This window comes from Protobothrops mucrosquamatus, unplaced genomic scaffold (assembly GCF_001527695.2).
Source record: "Protobothrops mucrosquamatus isolate PMUCROS unplaced genomic scaffold, P.Mucros_1.0 scaffold527, whole genome shotgun sequence".
NCBI classification, from domain to species: Eukaryota; Metazoa; Chordata; class Lepidosauria; order Squamata; family Viperidae; genus Protobothrops; species Protobothrops mucrosquamatus.
In genome coordinates this window covers 579998-597727 of record NW_015386835.1, presented here as the reverse complement: position 1 = coordinate 597727, position 17730 = coordinate 579998, and the positions used below count along the sequence as shown (strand labels likewise).

At 39.4% G+C, this 17730-nt stretch overlaps 1 protein-coding gene across 1 annotated transcript in view; it reads left to right on the top strand.

The window, feature by feature from the left end:
- LYST (lysosomal trafficking regulator) overlaps positions 1-17730 on the top strand; it is a 105377-nt gene that overhangs the window by 67796 nt on the left and 19851 nt on the right. Inside the window, exons 39-49 of the mRNA XM_029284320.1 lie at positions 552-607; positions 1045-1197; positions 2640-2884; positions 3042-3108; positions 4524-4680; positions 4966-5106; positions 7294-7511; positions 8876-9097; positions 11076-11265; positions 11940-12076; positions 13445-13543. Of these exons, the coding sequence (XP_029140153.1) occupies positions 552-607; positions 1045-1197; positions 2640-2884; positions 3042-3108; positions 4524-4680; positions 4966-5106; positions 7294-7511; positions 8876-9097; positions 11076-11265; positions 11940-12076; positions 13445-13543 (1685 nt within the window). The remainder of the gene's footprint in view (positions 1-551; positions 608-1044; positions 1198-2639; positions 2885-3041; positions 3109-4523; positions 4681-4965; positions 5107-7293; positions 7512-8875; positions 9098-11075; positions 11266-11939; positions 12077-13444; positions 13544-17730) is intronic.

The window sequence follows — 17730 nt, the reverse complement described above, 5'->3', positions numbered from 1 at the left end:
GCAAAGCGTCCCGGTCCAGAAAGGGGCGCAACTGGTAAATCAGGCGCACCTGATAAAACGCCCCCCTGGTCACGGCCGACAAATGATCTTCCAGTGTCAGCCGTGGATCCAGGAGGACTCCCAGATTGCGCGCCCTCTCTGAGGGGGCCAAGGATTCGCCCCCTATAGACAGCGATGGAACCAACTGACTATGCCGGGGTGCCGGCAGCCACAGCCACTCGGTCTTGGAAGGGTTGAGTCTGAGTCTGTTCCTTCCCATCCAGACCCGTACGGCCTCCAGGCAACGGGCCATCACGTCAAGGGCATCGTTGGGGTGACCCGGGGTGGAGATGTACAGCTGTTCTCTTTTATGATTTTATTACATTGTATTTTCTATGTTGTTTGCTTTTATTGTACACTGCTCAGACTCAGTTTGGAGATGGACAATACTTAGGTTTAATAAATTAAATGAAACTTATTTTCATGTCAGTGTTTTGATATCATATGTAGGTTAAATATAAACCATGGTAACTCTAATGTGTACATTAAAAATATTTCTTAAATATTTGCAGGCAAATGTGGAATGTATTTTGTGGAAGACAATGCTTCTGAAATTATTGAAAATTCAGTAAGTAAAAGTTTTGAATTGTTTTTAAATCATACTTTTAAATATGTTTATGTACACTTAAAGATTATAATTCACGCAAAATCTATAATATGTAAGAATCCTAGGAATTCAGATATCCGTTTTTATGGATATGTTGTTGAAAGAAAAAAAACATTAGTTAGGTAAATTTCATCAGTAGATTTTTTTCTGGCATCTGAAAGTATTTAAGTTAGAAATGTTTGATACTTAGTTAAAATGCATTGAATAGGTACATTTATTAATACTGACATTTGGCATAAAATATCAAAATAAAACAATAACATTAAGAATTTATGTATCCCATAGTAAAAATATCAAAAGCATTAAAATTTTTCTATATCAAAGAAGTACATTCTGGGTATTATTATTATTATTATTATGAAAAAGCTAATTACTTTAACATGCTGCATTTTCTTCAGAGTTTTCAGGGAGAAACTGAGCCAGCTTCGTTTTCTTGGACATTTGAAGAAATCAAAGAAGTACACAAGCGTTGGTGGCAATTAAGAGATAATGCTGTAGAAATATTTTTAACAAATGGCAGAACATTACTATTGGCTTTTGACAACACAAAGGTAAGTATGTCGGATGACTATATAGTAATGTTGGATGGAGCTTTGTGTAACTTTTGTTTCATATGTATGAAAATTTACAAAAGAAATCAAAGGGAATCCAGGCAGAGAAAAACCGAGCAGCAGACCCATCTCTGAATTCCAACCCTTGCCGGTTTGCATGTATGTCTGGGAAAAGAACAATTCTTTGCTAAAACCCAGGCATCCTGAAGAGGCTACTGGAATCTAGTAGATGGAAAATCTCAACTTTTGAACATAAATATACTGTATATCAGGGGTCCCCAACCCCGGTCCGCGGACTGGTACCGGGCCGCAGCATGCCAGCAACCGGTCTGCACAAACAAGCAAAGCCCCATCCGCGAGATGCAGGCAGCACACAAAACCACGTCCCCTCTGGTCCGCAGAAAAACCTCTCTCCACGGAACCGGTCCCTGGTGCCCAAAAGGTTGGGGACATCTGCTGTATATCATAGAAGATCTCCTATGTCCTCCTCCAGAAGGTTAGGAGGTTATATTTTGGCCCCAAGGTTACCCATCCCAGTGAATAGCAGGAAGCATTTAATACCACTATATTAATGTATACTTTAAAAGATCACAAGAGAAAAGAAATAATCTCAGTTTAATTCTGATGATTGATCAGTCAGAAAAAGGTTTATGGGTTTAATGGTTTTTCCCTTGAGAGAGATTCTATATATTGAGAGCTTATAGTGGAAAAGTTTCACAGATGTTGTAGTGATGGCATTTCATTTGATAACATGAACAAGTTTGTGGGCAAGTGTGGATGTACAGGTAGTTCCCAACCTGTAAACATTCATTCAGTGACTGTTCAAAGTTACAAAAGCACTGAACAAACAGTGGCTATGACTGGTCCTCAACCTTCCAGCAATCCCAGCTACCTCACAATCATGATATCATGATCTGGGCACTTGACAACCAACTCACACTTAGAGCTGGTTGCAGTTCTCTGCAATCACGTGATTGTCTTTTGCAGCCTTCCCAGAATGTCAGTGGGGAAGCTGACAGAGAAGGTCGCAAGTCGCTGAGGTCAGTCTCCCCCACCTGCAAACCCTTTCCAGACCCTTCTGTGTTTGTGCCCCACTAGCCACTCACACATCATTGTGCAGTCTTGTGCACTTTCCCCAAGCCTTGCCATGCCTCCCCTGCCCTTTACGGCTGCATTGCTTAGGGACAGAAATTCTGGTCCCAATTTCCATCATAAGTCGAGGACTATGTGTATGCAACATATTTTGGAAAGGGAAGTCAAGCACCTATTCATGAGACTACACATCAAGAGCTGAATGAGGTGAATGAGGCATGAAGATATGTATGTATTACTCTGGCTACACTTCTAAAATAAACACATGACTGTTCAAGTATATTGAAAATGTGTATTTCAAAAGATTCATGCTTTAAGGCTTGGTAAAAATTCTATTTGATTCTTTTTAGGTGCGGGATGATGTATACCACAATATCCTAACAAATAATCTTCCTAATCTCTTGGAGTATGGCAATATTACTGCATTAACCCATCTGTGGTATACTGGACAGATCACTAATTTTGAATACCTCACTCATTTGAATAAACATGCTGGCCGTTCCTTCAACGATCTCATGCAGTATCCAGTATTTCCCTTTATACTTTCCGACTATACTAATGAAACATTGGACTTAAACGATCCATCTGTTTATAGGTAAAAATATAATGGCTTGCCTTTTAAAATGATTTACTAGATATATCACTTTCTGTCAAATTCACATAATGGTAGTGATAAAAACCCTCATTAGACTGCATTTGTTGTGTTCCTTAAGTTCTGGAATTGACAAATTATAATATTGGTGTAATTTCAGAAATTTGATCAAACCAATAGCTGTACAGTCAAAGGAAAAGGAAGATCGTTACGTGGACACTTACAAGGTACTGAAATATTTCAGTTCATATCATTCATATTTATAATTGAAAAGGTATGAGAGACAGAGAGAGAGAACATGTTAAACCATGAAATTTGTCTTTGTTCTGCTAACTGCCTGCCTGATGATTCAAATGAGCAAAAGGGAATAAAATATTCAATATTCCTCATTCTAGTTTTTGATAAAAGATAATTGTCTTCTGAAGTGATCGCAAGTTGTTGTGGGAGCTACTTTTCTTTGTCGCTAGAGCTTAGAGCAGTGGTGGGATTCAAATATGTGAACAACCGGTTCTCTGTGTGGATGTTGCTTCTGGAAGTCCATTCTGGGCTTGGGCAACAAAAAATTAGCTACCGGTTCTGTCAAAGTGGTGCGAACCGGATGAATCTCACCACTGGCTTAGAGTCTAACCCATTTTGAGGCTGATGAGTTAGTTTCAATTAGTAGTACTATTTGGTAGTACTATTACTAAGTAATCTGTGAAAATATATATGATTTATTTACTTAACAGCTGAAGAAAACCTTTTCAGATTTCCTGTTTGAGATTGTCTTGAGTGGAGTGCCCTTGGTATGATGTCCTCACTGACACTGTTGATGGTCTCTTTAGTCCTGATGACATCCAATTTTTATATCTGAAGTTTTTCTCTCTTTTATAGAAAGGAAATTTCATTTTTATCATGTTGATTGATAAATTGATTTTTAAGTTATCAATCGAAAGATAAGATTAAGTAATCAGTTCACTATATTGCTAATTTAAATAGCAGCACAAGTTTAGTATTGCTGTACACAAGTATCACTTATGACCATTGAAGTTATGATGGACTTCCCCAAGGCTACTTATAACCTGGATTCAAAGCTCTGAAGATCTCCCCCTGCCCCCCCCCTTCAGTCACCTGATCGCATTTGGGGCACTTGGCAACCAGCCTCCATTTATAGCCCTTTGCAGCATCCTACAGTCACATGACCACCGTTTACAATGTTTTTTTGCCAGAAACCTCCGTTTACTTCCAGTTTCCAGCAAAAAATGCCTATTAAAGAGAATGGATTTGCTTAACAACCACAATGTTTGCTAAATGACCACAACAAAAAAGCTTGTAAAATCGGGCATGGTCTACGGCAAGGGCGTCAAACTGCCAGCCCGTGGAAGCCGCACCCACCCCATTGCTGGCAATGGCAAAATAGTGCCAATACGTTGTGCGGCGTCATGTGACATCGCGAGTTTGACATGTCTGGTCTACGGGGATCTTCTTAACAACCAACATGACTTACAACCATAATTTTGGGCTGAATTGCAGTTGTAAGTCAAGCAGTAATTGTATTAGACAGAAATGGATGTCTTTTTTTTTAATTTTGTATTTTAACTTTGGAAATAAATAAAAATTACAAAAACTGCATGTTTTTTTCCTCTGTTCTTTTCTGCTGCAGTACCTAGAAGAAGAATATCGTAAAGGAGCTAGAGAAGATGATCCCATGCCTCCTGTACAACCTTATCATTATGGATCTCATTACTCAAATAGCGGAACAGTTCTTCACTTTCTGGTTAGAATGCCGCCCTTCACAAAGATGTTTTTAGCTTATCAAGGTACGTTTTCCTAAGTTTTTATTATTTAAATACTTTTAATTTCCTAGCTTTGAATGGGCAATAGACACAAAACAGAACCAACAGACTATTACAGATATTTATTTTAATTGTTTTGTTTTACAATCCTTAGAAATAGAAGTGCTGAAATGTGTCCTGTGTGTCTGCACCAGTAAAAGTGTATGCACATAAATAAAATACAGAGAATTAAATGTATTCACTGGTGATCACCAAAAGTTAAGTGTGATATATTCATTTCTAATTAATTTAATATGGTTTCATTTTCAGATCAGAGTTTTGATATTCCAGACAGAACTTTCCATTCTACTAACACAACCTGGCGTCTTTCATCGTACGAATCTATGACTGATGTAAAGGAACTCATCCCAGAATTTTTTTATCTTCCTGAGTTTTTAGTTAACAGGGAAGGTATGCTTTAAAAAGACATTGCCGTATTTTTTATAATCCATCCAGCATTCAATAATACTGAATGCTGCAATTGTTGAACTTTTGGCCCTCATTTGGTAGATTGCAGATGTAATGGGCAAGAAAAAAAAATTACTTTATTCCAGTTGGCTCATGTGTGGGTGGTGAAAATAAAAAGTGGAGATGGACATGTTTCATTTGGGAATCAGGTCTGGGTATAGGATGGAAACTACACTGGTTGCATTAGTTTGTTTGTTTATTTCCTGCCCTTATTATTTTTACAACTAACTCAAGGTGAACATATCCAGCACACCTCTTCTTTTTCTTATTTTTTTCTACAACTCTGTAAGATAAGTTGGGCTGAGAGAGAATGACTGGCCTAAAGTCACCCAACTGACTTTCATGGCTAAGCTGGGACTAGAGTTCATGGTCTCCTGCTTTCTAGCCTGGTGCCTTAATCCTTCCTTCCTTCCTTCCTTCCTTCCTTCCTTCCTTCCTTCCTTCCTTCCTTCCTTCCTTCCTTCCTTCCTTCCTTCCTTCCTTCCTTCCTTCCTTCCTTCCCTTCCCTTCCCTTCCCTTCCCTTCCTTCCATCCTTCTATCCATCCATCCATCCATCCACCCATCCATCCATTCCTTCAGTAGGTGTTTCTAATCAGGAGTTGTAGGTAAGAAGAGATTAGCTCAGATTAACTCAGAGTGTTGCAGAGCTTGGTTCTCTCCACCCTACTTTTTAATCTTAGTTACTGAAACAGGTCATTAATTAGTGTAGGGTGCAGTATCTTGTATATTGCCACCCACACAATGTAGTTAGCATCTTGTTTCAGCGTCTGGAGGCTATGCTTGGGAAGTAACAAACTGAAGTTGAATCAAAGCAAGATGAAGTGTTGTTCGTTCACAAGGTGCTCTGGTAGCTCTGGTCTTATCTTTCAAGGAGTAGGTACTACCCTCCAGGAAAGCAGATCCATGAATCAGGAGTCCTTCTAGACTCAACTACAGCTGAAAGGAAAAGTGAGGATTATGACCCAAAGAGCTTTTACCCAGTTCCAACTAGTGTACCTATTTCTGTTCTATATGAAGTGGAACATTCACTCATAGTTTCCCACTACCATGAAGGGATTGAGGCCAGAGGGAGGGGCTTCTCTAAAATGTTCTCCATATTATGCCCCCCTGAATAAAAATGGTTCCAATGTTGCTTCCCTTCTGGAAGTAAGCTAAGACTAAACTTATCTGGTGAAATGCCAGTATTTATATTGCTCCAATTAGTTGATTTTCATTTTTTTATAATATTATTGTTATGCCATTATTGTTTAACTGTTTTCTATATACTGCTGGGAATCATATGATTGCAGTGATCCAGAAATCTAAAAAAAATAAAATAAAACAATGGATCTTCAACTGTCGGTAAACAAAACATATATCTCAACTGTTGTGTAAAAATTTACTATCTATTCATAGGTCAATAGCACCATTTTTATTGTTATTGAAAAACTTTGTTTAAAAGAAATAAATGGGTCTGTAATACATTCAGAATGTTTGGTTCATTCATAATAAAGTGGCAGTGTCATGGTTCTGACAAACAGAGACGAATAAAGCCGAACTCAGAGGCTTGCAAATTCCTCAAAGAACATGTTTATTAGTTACAAAGTATCCGCATGTCAAAAGTGAAACCAAGTCTGGAGATACACATAGCAATTCCCCAATACAAAGTTAAAAAATCCCACTCCTAAAATCATGCAAGCAATACATCTCAGCGGGCTTTTTACGCAAAGCCCAGCCTCTTGGAAGCAGCTGATGACCTTGGTTCCCATGGGAGAAAAGATTATTTTGACTAGTGAAGCACCTGGGCAACCCCTCTCCCTCCCTTCTATGTGGCAACCGAAAATGAGTAGGAAAAATGGCTGCAGCCATGCTCATTTGTAGAGTTGACATGCAGATTGGTAAAAAAGAAGCTTTCCTGGAGGAGAGAAACAGGAGCAATGCACAAGTCCAAAATTCACATTCAGATTTAAAGCTATATGAAAACTATGCAGTTGATTTAATCAATTGTTAATGTAAAATTTTGGAGAACAGAATCTTGTGACTACTGCTCTGAATTGGTTTTTTAAGAAATATGGTGTGAACATGAACATTAATTTTTACATAAGTTATTTAAATTTAAGCCAACTAATATAAGTTATTTCTATTTTTAGGTTTTGATTTTGGGATACGTCAGAATGGTGAAAGAGTAAACCATGTGAACCTCCCACCCTGGGCTCGAAATGATCCAAGATTATTTATCCTGATCCACCGTCAAGCTTTAGAGTCTGACCATGTTTCCCAAACCATCTGCCACTGGTTTGATTTGGTATTTGGGTATAAACAAAAAGGCAAGGCCTCTGTTCAAGCTATTAATGTCTTTCATCCTGCCGTAAGTATTCTTTTTTAAAAAAATAATACATTTGCCTTTCTTTCATTCAATGACAGTATCAGACCCAGCATGTACGAGAGATCCAGGCTCATCTAAAATGTAACATATTCCCATTCTTAGGTGGATATTCCTACTACAGAACAGCGTTACCTGTCTTCTATGTGTTAAGATACTTTATTAGGCTGCAACCAACCCATTACTATAGTCAGTGATTAGTTCAAAATTATCGCTGCTTACTTTGCATTAAAAAAAAGAAAAAGAAAACTGGGTATCAGCCATATGTTGCTGAAGTTTCTGAATGATCTCTTGAGCTGTTTCTTGGCCCTCGGTAACGAATAGCAATCTTTCAGCATCCCTTTTTTAAGACATGTTAGATAAAATTGGAATTATTGTATCAGTTCCTGTTTCAGAATCCAACAGGATACTAAAGATGGTAGAATTGAAGTTTGTGAAGAAGTCAGGTATAATCAACAGAAACAATCTTGGTCCAGTGCCTAATAAATGTCATCCTCTAAGGCAGTGTTTTTTAATCTTGGCAGTTTTAGGATGTGTGGACTTCAAGTCCCAAAAATCCACACATCTTAAAAGTTGCCAAAGTTGAGAAACACTACCCTAAGGCATCCATGTTTGAATCAGTTCTAAAATCAGACCAAGATGTTCACGTTAAGGTGTAGATGGCTTCTATGACGATAAAAATTAAAATATGTTAGTGGCTAAATTGTAAAAGGATCAAAGGTAAATTTGCAGAGGTTCAGAAGCTGGGAGATGTGTTAGTGCTTTATGTGTGGAACTTACCATTTTTTCCTTCTGCTTTCTGGATCTTTTTATTTTGATGATAATTGAACCAAGAGGAAGTAAGAAGAACTTTTGTTAGCTTGGAGCTTTGGTGCTGTTGTTTTGTCTCAACTGTATAGTATACTTGCTTAGCTGTTTAATTTTTTTATTGAAAAAGTTTTACGTGTGCCAATTCGATGTAATGTTTAAGGTTTTAGAAATAGGGAGACTGTGAGTTTTATTCCTCCCTTAGGCAGAGAAATCAACTGAATGCTTTTAGGCCAGTTATTCTCTCTCAGCCCAACCCACTTCAAAGGGTGCTTGTTGTGGGGAAAATAGGAAGAGAAGGCATTTTTTAACACTACTGTGACTTTTAAAACAAAAACATAAATCTAATAACAGGAATACAGATATATCCATGCCCTAAGAATGAATTCTTCTCTTATCCTTTTATGCACATATATGCTTATACATGTATATATACTGCTCAAAAAAATAAAGGGAACATTTTACCATGGAACTGAAGGGGTTTGCGTTCCCTTTATTTTTGTGAGCAGTATAGATATAATTCATTTCTGTTTACATTTTAGACATATTTTGGAATGGATGTGTCAGCTGTTGAAGATCCAGTCCAAAGAAGAGCTCTGGAGACTATGATAAAAACATATGGGCAGACTCCTCGCCAGCTGTTCCACACTGCACACGTCAGCAGATCGAAACTTATGGAAGGAGAACTCCCTGCTGCAATGGGATTATTAGTGCAGTTTGCCTTCAGAGAAACAAGGGAGCATACAAAAGAGATTGTCTATCCAGTATGTTTCATAATGCTGCCCTGTTTATTATATAACAGAACTTCTTCCTGCAAAGTATTGCAGTGTAATAGATACATGGCATACACATACACGTATACACTGACTCACTATTTGTCTATCTGTCCATTTATCTCTTATTGCTTTTTAATGGTGGGAGGATCTTGGGTGGAGAATATCTGTGGAGAAATCGATATTGTTTTAAAAGCTTTTGTTAAAATGTCTGTCAAGTCTGTGTTACCTAACCACCTCTTTTCTTTCAATAAGCCTTTTTTTCTGGATTGGAAGAGCTTCATGCTTTAGATTCCTTGTTCGTTTCATGCTCATATATATTTTTAAAAGAACAATTATCTGTGTCTCTCAACAGAGAAGTCAAGAACTATTAAAATTTTTTTTTAAAGTTTAAAAGTAACATTGTTTCTTCAATTACTATTACTCAGTTTCTTTAGAGATAAGTTTAATGAAATCACATTTTTAACTCAAAATAAAGATAGCATTGTGATCCAGCTTTATTAAACCTCTCTAGACCTAGGTTAGATATAAAAATTCCAGTCTGATAAATCATGGTGTACTCACCAGAGAACCCTCTAGAGTAGGGGTGTCAAACTGCCGGCCTGCGGGCCTGATGCGTCATGCCAAAACCGTGCCCACCCCATTGCCGGCAATGGGAAAAAAGTCGTGATACGTCGCAACACGTCATGTGACATTGCGAGTTTGACACCTGTGCTCTAGAGGTTTGTATGCAACTTCCCTTCTCATCTGTTTCTAGGGACCTCTCCTTGGTTTCTGAACCTGTAGTTCGTCGGGACTCTGAACTGAGAAACTATTCTAGGACCTTCCTCACACTTGGATGTGGGTCATGGGTGACCTTTCCCAAATCACTAAATAATGATTTAATAGATTGACGCTGTCAATTCTGAACCAGTAAAGAAGATTCCCTGTCCCACCGCTCAACACATGACATAAATACCTGCCCCAAAGAATCAACATAAAAGCAGTATATTAATAGATTACTTAAGTTAAACTAATTCAACTACATTAATTAAAATTATTTACAGGTACTCAATTGTTCCCCAATTGCATTTGACAGCCATTCTTACCTACATGTAGAGTTATACTGTGACTGACTTACACAAACATAAGAACACCCTTCTTTCCTTCCTTCCAGTAGAAACGGGGGAGGAGGGTGAAGTTAGAGTAAGAGATAACTTGAGTTGGAAAGAGCAGAAAAGAGAAAGTGGAGAAATAAAACTGGAGGGAGCTGAGAGGCAAAGACAATTGGACAGCAGAGAAAAGAAAGAAACTCTATTTAAGTATTATTAAAAGAATATAGATTTAAATGCACCAAGCAACAATGATGGTGTAGTTATCTACAGCAGGGGTAGTCAACCTTGGCTCTTTTATGACTTGTGGACTTCAACTCCCAGAATTCCTGAGCCAGCTAAGCTGGCTCAGGAATTCTGGGAATTGAAGTCCACGAGTCATAAAAGAGCCAAGGTTGACTACCCCTGATCTACACCAATTATTTTGTCTTCAGTGGCTTTTACGCAAATCAGCCAGTTTTAAGATGGCTACTAGGACTGTGCAGCTCATCAGAATGAAAGGTAAAAAGGCACTTTGGAATGGATGGGGACACAGTTGCTGCAGCGGTCTCTAACCTTTTCTCTCGGATCACATGGCTGCCATTGGCATTTGGGCCCTGAGCCAGGGAAAGGCATATTTGATAAGGAGTTAGGAACAGGTGCTGCGTTAGCCCCTTGCAAGCTCTGGAGTACGTTGTTTGCTTTCTAATGAGAAGCACTATGCAATCCTAACAACCACCCTCCAGTTCACAAGTAAGTGTTTGGGATTAAAATTGGGTGGGTAAATATGTTATATCTAACAATTTCATTAGAAATAAAAATCACGTTAAACCTGGTATTTAAAAACAATGTTTTCAAATCGCACCACTGACTGCTGCTTTGTTTCGTTTTTCTTTTAGAGTCCTTTACCTTGGATCAGAGGCTTAAAATGGGGGGAGTACGTAGGTTCTCCCAGTGCCCCTGATCCAGTGGTCTGCTTTAGCCAGCCACATGGAGAAAGATTTGGCACCTTGCAGGCTTTACCAACTAGAGCAATTTGTGGTTTGTCCCGTAAATTCTGCCTTCTGATGATCTACAGCAAAGAGCAAGGTAAGCACTCTAGTACACAGTCCTCGCAGAAACATTGGAAACTAGAGTTCATAAAAGGCCAAATTACCCTCTTTATCCATTGGTTCAGTCATCCAAAGATGACAAATAAGTTATTGGGGCCCATGCTGTATATTACTGGGTGGCATAATTGCTGTAGAGGTCTTAAATTGGGTGGCAGGTTTGTGAAATGGCTCCCACACAAGCTATAGCAATTCTGATGACAACTGTAGAAACATCCACAATGAAATGGTTCAGCTCTGCTTCATGTTGAAATTACTGCCCTTAGATAGCTTCCTGTAGAGATAGCTCTGGCTGAAACATGTTTTGGATCCCACAGAAATCAATTACTGTATAAGTAGTGTAATTCTATTTATTATGGACCCATTATGCAACAAAAAGAAATGAGGAAATTTAAGGACTCCCAACATTTTTTCTTGTTATGACAAGTTCATTGCTTCAGATTTTAACACAGAGAAAATGGAAAGCATTTCTTCTTATGAAGACCACATTATTTAAGGCTTTAATAGGTTTGTAAAACAAGAAGATTCCCAGTTGTTAAAATAACAGTGATTTTAACAGTAAAAGGATAGGTTCCAGTGTTTGCTTTTTTAAAAATAATAATAATACATGATAGAATACCTTGAAATGTCAACTGAATTTCCCTACTATTGCAGGTGTTAGAAGCATGCATAGTACAGATATCCAGTGGTCAGCCATTCTGAGTTGGGGATATGCAGATAATATTTTAAGATTAAAAAGCAAGCAAAGTGAACCTCCAGTAAACTTTATACAGAGCTCACAGTTTCACCAGGTAAGACCTGTTAATTCTCTTCTGCTCAACTAATTTAGTATTTAGGGGGGGAGGGGGGGAAGCAATCCTTACAGCATTTTAACAAATAAAGTCTGCTTTAGATGTATTGACCCTAGTCTAATAAGTCACTGTTTATCAAACTGCTGCAAGGTCCCTTCTAAACGTTAAACATTATGTCATAATCCATAATTTAATTTCTTAATAATGGAAACAATTAAGTCTATTTAAGTGTTATTATAGTACAACATAGAAAGAAAACCAAAAGACAACCCATATAGTTACAATTAGTCATCAGTAGGATGCGAGCTTTTATGATTTTGAGCTTGTTTAATCAAATACATTAAAGGATGAATGTGCAAACAAAGAGCCAGCTGCTGTTTTTCCTGCTTCTCATCGATCACACTATTCATAAGTTTTTTTTTTGCTACCTTGTCCACACAATTGTAGAATGTAGGTGTATACCTGATCTTATGGCCTCTGGTCCAGGCAAATTAATACCACAATAAACTGCTCTTACATTCATGCTACTCTCTGACTTTCTTAAATCTGTGTTTGCTTTTGATCCTATCTATACAGATGAAGTTGCTACTTTATGGTTATTATACTATCAGACTTAGGGAATCACTGCTCACTTCAATAGTCATCAGAAAATGATTCTGTCTGAATTAACTGAATCAAACTACTTGATTCTAGAGCCCAGTTGCATGTATTGTACATGGTATATGCATTACCGTATTTTCCGGCGTATAAGACGACTGGGTGTATAAGACGACCCCCAACTTTTCCAGTTAAAATATAGAGTTTGAGCGAGAGAGGGGGGGGGAGAGAAAACTTGATGAGTAATATGCCAAACCACATGTGTAAAGGAATAAAATAAAATACCCGTATTTTCTGGCGTGTAAGACGACTGGGCGTATAAGACGACCCCCGACTTTTGAGAAGATTTTCAGGGTTTAGAAAGTCGTCTTATATGGTGGAAAATACGGTATATCAAAAGCTTGAGCTGCAGAGTTTAGAGTTGCAGTTTTCCCTGTTACTTAGAAAGCTTATTTCCAGCACCCTTATAACTTCCTTGTGTAGTTTGCTATATGACACAGAGTAACTACAGTAGGAGAAAGTTTAGTTTTGTATGTGAGTCAATGCGTGTAGATTTGCAACCTAATTCATTATTGTAAGCGTGGCTGTGGTCTTTTTTCAGTGGAGGAATGGAATGAGTTCAAGAACAAAACAGCTGAAGAACTAAAAAACAGGAAGTGTTTTTCTTTAAATGTATCTGTTTTTAATATAATCCCCTTTGGCAGTCCTTGAGATGAACAGCAGATAAAGCATAAATACTGTTTAAATGTCTCACCTTTTTTTGTATCTAAGGTAACAAGTTGTGCCTGGGTGCCAGACAGCTGTCAACTTTTTACCGGGAGTAAATGTGGAGTTATCACAGCGTATATGAACAGATTCGCTAGTTGCACTGTAAGTATATAAAATTGAAGCTATAACTGCTTAAAATCTGGCTGTAGTTTAATTAGTTTCCCTAACATGGTTCTTCTTTCCTAATCTTAGAGATCTTGTGTCTTTCTTGCCCATCCCTCAGCTAAATTATTAAATGATTTGATTTCCCTTTTTTTATTTTGCCAAACATACCAGTTTTATCTGAATAGGTAAAGTTTGGACATCTATAAAAGAAATGTTTAACTCTTTTACCTCTGCCAGTTTGCTAATAATTATAAAAACAAATGTTTTCCTATGTATATCCTGTACCTATCATTTTACCTACATATATACATGTAGATATGTATAGCCACCAAATATCATTGCACCTTTCAAATATTAGATTGAAATATAAATATATAATTAGTAATCTAGTTGGGAGTTTCTTAACTTTCAAGTATTTTGGTTCTTATCTGTTACCCTGAAAATAAGCAAACCTATGGGCTACATGGTACTCAGTTCCATTTTGTAGACCTCCAAACCCTCCAGGATCATGTTTGTTTGTTTTTCTTTATTTATCATCTAGATTTATATGACTGCACTATCAGTATATAACTCAGAATGGCTAAAAACAGTAAAATAAACACAACAATTATCATAAACAATTAGAATCAAGTTTTGCCCATAGCAAAATTTAGCAAAATAGTCATTACGCCACAATGGGGTTATCCCAATGCTGACATCCAGAGTTTGGTTGAAGAGACTGGTGTTTACTGCCTTAAAAAGGCTGGTTGGCAAGATTAAGGTCATCCAAAGCTCAAGGGTATGTTGTTCCAAAGAGCAGGTATCATGATAGAGAAGTCATGCTTTCTGGGTTGCATTAGATGGCACTGTTTAATAGAGGGGATTAGTGGTATAATAACTGCCAGATCATGTAACTGAAGATGGGCAGTCCACAAAAAAACATGAAGGGCTTAATAGGTGATAATCAACATCTTGAATTGTACCTGGAGGTCTAGTGCAGGGCTTTTCAACCTTTTCACCCATTGTACCACTTTTAGGATATGGCAATATCTGAGTACCACCAGTCGCCTAGCAAGGTGTCAAAAACTTGATGACCAAAAAAAAAAAAAAAAAGGGAAAAAAGTGATGAAGTACAGGTAGTCCTCGACTTACAACAGTTCGCTTAGTGACTGTTCAAAGTTACAATGGCACTGAAAAAAGTGCCCCCCAAGCCACAGCCGAGCACCTGCCCACCCGGCGGCGCTCTTCCTCCTGTCCGAGGTTTTCATTGTTGTGAGCATTTCTGTTGAGGGTTGGCAGCGGGGGTGGGGTGGGGGGGTGTTTGGTTTTTATTCCCCCCGTCTGCTGGGTGGTTGCAGCAGGTTTTGGTCACTTCACATGACTCTGGGACACTGTGACCGTCATAAATATGAATCAGTTGCCAAGCATCTGAATGTAAATCACAAGACCCTGGAGATGCTGCAACGTTCCAGCTGATTGGTGCTTCTTCTGGGCTCAGCAGAAGCGCCGGGATCAGTGCCGAGCTCCAGCTGGAGCCTGGCGCTGATCCTGGTGCTTCCGCTGAGCCCTGCAGCTCCAGCCATCTCTTGTTCAGGCTTGTGCGGTGCTGCCACCAGTTCAGCTCATTCCCTTCCCCCGCTACCACTTTTTTAGGATGGTCGTGTACCACCTGCCAGATGCCAATGTCCCACAGGTGGTACCCGTACCACTGGTTGAAAAGCCTTGGTCTAGTGGAAACTAGTGAAATTCCTTGAGGAGAGGTATTACAGGTGAATTGAAGCATCCATGTCACTGTATTTTAGGTTAGCTGCAATTTTCAGATGATCTTCAAGAGCAGCACCATCTAGAGCAGTGGTTCTCAACCTTTTTAATGCCGTGACCCCAACCGGTCATAAGTCGAGGACTAAACCGGTCGTAAGTCGAGGACTACCCAACCGGTCGTAAGTCGAGGACTTTCCCTGCCCGGGAGTGCCGCGCATGCGTGGTTCCGCCCCCTGCGCCGGCCGAGGCATAGCTGGCAAGCGGCAGAGACGGAGCAGGCCGACCACCAGCTGGCCCAGCCCAAGGGAGGTAAGGCACCCGCCGGAAAAGGGGAAAAAATGGCGGACAAAAAAAATGGCGGACAGCCTTGCTTGGCGACCCCCGTGAAATGGTCGATCGACCCCAAATGGGGTCCCGACCCACAGGTTGAGAACCACTGATCTAGAGTGTGTTGCAATAATCCGAACAGGATGTGTGACAAAGCATGAGTGACAGTGAATAGAGCCTCCTGGTCTAGGTATAGACCCATTTGGCACACAAGATGGATTTGTGCAAAGATCCTCTAGCCATGGCTGTCATCTGCTCCTTGGGTAGGAGCCAGGAATCTAAGAACAGCCCTGAGTTGTGCATCAGTGTAATCACAATCAAATCCAAAGGTGGTAAATTCTCAATTCAGGGCTGAGTCGTAATTATTTATAGTAGTGGTGGTGAACCTATGGCACGGGTGCCAGAGGCGGCACTCAGAGCCCTCTCTGTGGGCACGCGCGCTGTCGCCCCAGTCCTAGGCCTTCAGCTGGGTTTTATAAAACCTTTTCGCTTTAGGCCTCCGCCACCGTGTACAAAAAAAAGAGGTTCAATCAGTCAATTTCAGCTTTTCGCGGGGAAAAAAAGATCTTGCAAAGTTGGAATTGATTGATCGAACTTTTTAGTCCCACCCAGTCTGCCGTTACCACTGCAGTCACACCCACCCAATGGGCCACGCCCACCCGCCACCCGACGATGCATAAATGGGTTTTGGGTTGCAATTTGGGCACTTGGTCTCTAAAAGGTTCGCCATCGCTGATCTATAGCAATTCAGTCTTGTCAGGATTAACATGTTTTGCTCCATTTAGGCAGTGGAGGGGAAGCTTTGTAGCCTGTTTGTTTCCTTTATGTGCTCTTGATTGTATCTTTTAAATCAGAGGTCCCCAACCTTTTGAGCACCAGGGACCAGTTCCGTGGAAAAAGGGTTTTCTGCGGATCGGAGGGGGCGTGGTTTTGCGTGCTGCCTGCATCCTGCGGATGGGGCTTTGCTTCTTTGTGCGGACTGATTGCTGGCATGCCGCGGCCCGGTACTGGTCCACGGACTGGAGGTTGGGAACCCCTGTTTTAAATGGTATATAAATGGAGTTTATTGCTATGTTGATGCCTGTTGATAGCTTATCTGTTCAAATAGCAAGCTTCCAGGAAGGAAACAAACAACTAGAATGCATCTTTTTTTAGCAGACAATACACACATAAGCAGGAAACATCACTAGATAAACCATTAGGGAAGAGACAATATTCTAATCAAAGAACTATCAAGGAAGAAATACAACTACCACCAAGACTAGCAGAGCAAGGTATTTATACATAAACAGCCAGCAACCCCCACTTTCTCTTCTATTGATGATGTCACCTAGCTTGATAATGAAACATCTATAAGAAGGCAACCAAGCTCAGAGCATACCAAAAATCAAGCAGTTCAGTTCTGAGCTACGTGTATCTCTTCTATGGTACATCTAGAGTCCATTTTAATAAATGGGGTTTCACTCCTGATTATTTCATTGAAAGCCATAAAGTTCTCTATCAACTGAAGTCACACTTTGGGTTTTCATCTTAGGGGGAATTCCCCAGCCAGGTTTTGGTTATACATATCAAAGGGATTTTGTCAGTTTAAGTAATTGTTCTCTGATTTAGAAATGAGACGATCCTTATATGAATTTGTATCCAAAATATGCTGTTATTAAGAGATTTTTGAAAATACCTTTAAATCTATTTTTTTAAAATCTCCTTATTCCTCTGATTAAGCGGTTTGTTGGGTGATTCTGCAGTCTGAAAGTAGTCCTTTCATAATAGCAGTACTGTTTCAAAGTAAATTATTGCAACTCAGATTTTGCTTTGGTTTGTAAACATGTTCAGTCATATGAGATAAATGAGAACATTTGTGTCACTGCTCTTCAGTTGTAGACCTTAGATTGCCTTTCTCAGGAGCCTCACACTCTGGACCATATAGCAGTAGTCCCCAACCTTTCCAGCTCTGTGGACTGGTGGGGGAGGAGAGGGGATGGTTTTGTGTACAGAGTGTAGCTAATACCACGAGAAGCGGCCATATGATATGACAATATGTTCAGTAAGGTCTGTTTAGGTTCCTCTTCTGAAATGAATATTAATTTAGAGTAACAATGAGATTCTGTACAGAGTAA